The 4,155-nt window shown below is 43.4% G+C and overlaps 1 protein-coding gene across 1 annotated transcript; it reads right to left on the bottom strand.

Moving 5' to 3' along the window:
* Window positions 1-1,248: 1,248 nt before the first annotated feature.
* On the bottom strand, window positions 1,249-3,916 carry LOC111655163 (ras-related protein Rap-2b). Its single transcript, XM_023406447.2, has 2 exons — window positions 3,006-3,916; window positions 1,249-2,363 (listed from the first exon to the last, which is right to left on the bottom strand). The coding sequence occupies exon 1, from the start codon at window positions 3,608-3,610 to the stop codon at window positions 3,059-3,061; it is 552 nt and encodes a 183-aa protein (XP_023262215.1). The 5' UTR covers window positions 3,611-3,916; the 3' UTR covers window positions 1,249-2,363; window positions 3,006-3,058.
* Window positions 3,917-4,155: the final 239 nt, after the last annotated feature.

Here is a 4,155-nt window from a genome sequence, read left to right as displayed (position 1 = left end):
TCCAACATAGGCGTTTGAGCCTGTGCTGGACAGTGACAGGCAGACACATATGCTCAAGACTCATAAGACACACACAGTACATACCACAACGCGACACACATACAGTACAGCTCCAAGACCAGCACAAACCAGCGCATATCTACCTTCAGAAAGACTGGACTCTGTGTGAAGCTTGTCTTGTGTTTGTTTACTCTCTCCCCCCGCAGCCATTCTGCGGTCTTCCAGCCAGCCAGGGCTAGGTAATCCCCATAGGTAAACAGAAGCAGAGCGGGGCCTGCTCAGTCATACCAGCCTCTCCACATCACACCACTACACCCACACACACTGCACCCAGGCTGGAGCTCTGGGCTGAAACACTACTACACCCACACAGTCAGAAAAGACATTTCTCTGGAGCGGCATTGCCTGGCCTTGTCTATTATTGCATGTGAGGATCATGAGTAAGTGTTGGTGCTTTCATCTTGATCCCATTTTGTTGATGGATACTGCTGAGGTTCATTATAGAGGCGGGGATGATAAATCTCATCGTGAATTTTTTCTTTCAAGAGATGTAGTATGTGCCGTAATAACCTGAAAATAACCATGGCTTAGATTACCAATGTCATGTAAACAGACTAACTCATCTCTTTTTCAAACTAGTCATACCATATACACACCTTGGTCTTTTTTCTTTCAATTTCTGATTTCGCACATAAACTGCTGCGGTCTCAGCGTTAACCAGTGGGAAAGTTGTGTTTGAAAAAAAAAAAAAAAACCACGTCTAAGCAACAGTAGAAATATAAAACTAGGTTTTTTGGGGAAACAGCAAAATGGCTTTCATGATTCAAGTAAAACTGCATGCAATAAAGCCTTCCTTTAAGATGCCCCGTAAATTTGTCCAACATAAAACCCAACGTACACATTGCATTTTCCTATTGTACTCCTACTTCCTGTTGACCTGTGGGCTACCACACACCCCCAACAATCAAACAACACATGTAAATTGTTGTTTTGGGGGAAGTCAGGTTACTGCTAATTATGCACACAACTGAGCGTTTACTTTTTAAACTACCGTATTACGGTGAGTATTTGTAGTATTCCAGTTATTTTTGTGTATTCAAACATACTACGCTGATGTTTAAGTAATGACACACTCTTGTCCAAAGTGCTCATGACAACAACATCGTTTTGGCTCAGCAAACTGGCAATTAGCCATTGTGGTAAAACACTGAAACAAGTAGATGGCAACAAAGAGAAAACACAGCCTGGTTTCTTTTTTAAAAAATGCAATTTGTATTAAAAGTCTTGTTTTTAAAACCAACAGCCCACTGTTAAAAGGCTGGTCTGAAATTAAACTTACAATCAGGTTAGATTTGTCAACAGTACATCATCACATTTCCTGTTAAAAACAACAAAATGAACAGAACAAACAGAATTCCTTTGATTTAAGTGGTCTGGCAGGTAAGCGTTTGGTGTTGTTATCACGTCTAGGGGGTTCCAGTACCTGTGCATTTCAAGATATAGGTTTGGCCAGACCAAGCAGACATTGCAAAATGAACACCTTAGACTTCAAAAAGGCCAACGTAAAACATACAGAAAACCGCCATTCCATTAACAAAAAGCCTATTGTAGTTTTTTTTTTTTCAGCCTCCACCCTACGAGATTATCCAGGTGAACAGTTCACTAGTTTGTGGATTGCCAAGTTGAAGAGTTCTTTTGGTGATACATGTAGGTTGGCACTAAATCTGAACAGCTGATTTGTTTTGGAAAGGCACTCGACACAAGGGCGATCGGGGCACCGTCCCCATGTCACTTCAGTTAAGGTCCTCTCACACACTTACGAGGAGATGAAGGAAAAAAAAGTGGCACTCATCACATTTACTCCACCAGCAGATAAGTGGTGTCAATTACTTTTGACTTTGGAAAAAATAGGATTTGGAGTGTTGTGGAGCATTGCTCCAAAATGGGTTAGGCAGAGACATCACCCAAATCTTTACCTGCCCCAGACTGTGCAGTTATTTAACAAAATATACTCTATCTCTCTTTCTTCTTCTTATACAGAAATATCCATTTATGTGTCTCTAAGTGTTGCCCTCCATATCTTTTCCATTGGGGTTTAGTTCCAGTTGGGAGTACAGTTGGAACTGGCGAGGGGGTTGTTGCTGAAACTCTGGATCTGACACTGTGTTGACATCAATGGTGGACACTGATCGTGCAGCAAAGATACTCCAACCCAGCAGAATTCCTGAAGAGTGGACCCCTCCCTCTGTCTCAGTTGCTCCCCTCCTCCTCTCGTCCCCCTGCAGCATTCCTCCCTTCATTTTCCTCCAAGGCCAGGGTGAGACATGAAGAAGAGCTCAACAGTACACACTTGCTGCAACACACTGCCACAAACAAGAGATAGAAGAAGTCATGAGTGAACTACAACAACTTCTGACAAAACATAAAGAAAAACATGGTACTTTTAAGGTTAATTTTGGGCTTGGCTCAACAAAAACCAACTTGCTGAACCCTGAATGTAGGCCAAGCAAGAACGTTGGAATCTCCCGACTCCTAACTACTGCTAACCTCATTCTGGAAAATACCATTTGAGCAGTTGTTAAACAACTTCTCTCTGTAGGTGTACAGATTCAACCAATAACTTAGTAAACCTAATTTAGTCAGCCATAGCTTGTCCCTACAGTTCTGTAAATGAGTCAGACACTTCCCCTGTCTGCTAAGCAAAACAATAGACTGCAAGTGTCCTACTCCTACTAGAGCTTAGTAGTAAAAACTAATGCTGAGCTCATACTGTATGAAGGAGAACTGACAATTAACAAAAAAATAAAGACTAAACATTGACATAAATCCAAGTTCAGCATACATCCGGTATTTTGCTTTTCACTACTCTATACTTAATATGGGCATGTGCTAAGAAACGATTTCAATAACAAGTTTATAATAAGTCTACTGCTTACATAGTGTCACTTATTAAAACTATCACTAATGTCAGCTTTATATTTTCAGTGTGGGGTGTCTCAACTTACCATTGCAAACTTAAAACCGAGCAAAGAATAAAACTTCATGGTTGTCCTTTTTCTTAAAGAATTACACAAGACGAACAGCACTGGTCGTCGCCATTTGGTGTTGAGGCATAGTTCATCTGTCGGACTATCTCTGCAAACAGTTCGTCCACCGAGCTTTTATTTTTGGCTGAAGTTTCCATGAACGGGCAGTTCCAGTCGTCCGCCAGTGCCTTTCCCTCACCGGACGAGACCTCCCTTTCCCCCTCTAGGTCCACTTTGTTTCCAACCAGAATCATCGGCACCCTCTCGTACCTTTTCACCCGAATGATCTGATCCCTCATCGGTTTGATATCCTGGAAGCTCTGCTGATTCACCAGGCTGTAGACCAGGATGAAACCCTGCCCGTTTTTGATGTACAGGTCTCGCATGGAGGCGAACTGCTCCGTCCCTGCCGTGTCCAAGATCTCCAGGACGGACGGAGACGAGTCCACCTCGATCTCCTTCCTGTAGAAATCCTCTATCGTGGGGTCATATTTTTCTATGAAGGATCCCGTCACGAACTGGACAGTCAATGCGGATTTTCCGACCCCACCGGACCCGAGAACCACTACTTTGTACTCTCTCATGGTTCCCAAAACAGCCGACACTCCTGCTTCCTCTCCGCTGTGAGCCCGCTAGCCGCCCTGCTGGGTTTCAAACCGCTCACCGTAGCGCCTCCGCCAGCAGTTTTGTACGGGCTCCGGTCGGTGGACACGGGGCGTGGCCGTCAACGATTGTCGTTCAGGAGGTAAATACGGTTGTTTCGGACCCACGCTCAGCATTTGTATTGTGGCATGCTGAGCTCCCGACGACAGCCTAGCCGGTTCTTGAGCAAGCTTCCCCCGTTTTCGTTCAAGTAGCCACCGTGTGCCCGTTGCTCTCTTTGGTTGAGTCAAGTCAACTCTAAAGGGAAAGTACCACTTCCTGTGTGAGCTTTCACAATAAAAGTGTAATGGCGTAATGTGCCCTGTAAAGTAAATCCAGTTGCGATTTCACAACTTGTTAAACAAAATAATTTACAAAATATTTTACTAAATATGCTGTGGCTTTGTGTTATCTCGTCACTAATTATTATTTTAATGTAATACGTATACCCTGTTGAATGCGAGCGATTTGATTTCCAGTATAGGTC

The sequence above is a fragment of the Seriola lalandi genome, unplaced genomic scaffold, assembly GCF_002814215.2.
Source record: "Seriola lalandi dorsalis isolate HSWRI2012SDOR001 ecotype SW California unplaced genomic scaffold, Sedor1 jcf7180002054308, whole genome shotgun sequence".
Lineage (NCBI taxonomy): Eukaryota > Metazoa > Chordata > Actinopteri > Carangiformes > Carangidae > Seriola > Seriola lalandi.
This window is presented reverse-complemented; position numbering and strand designations above follow the sequence as displayed.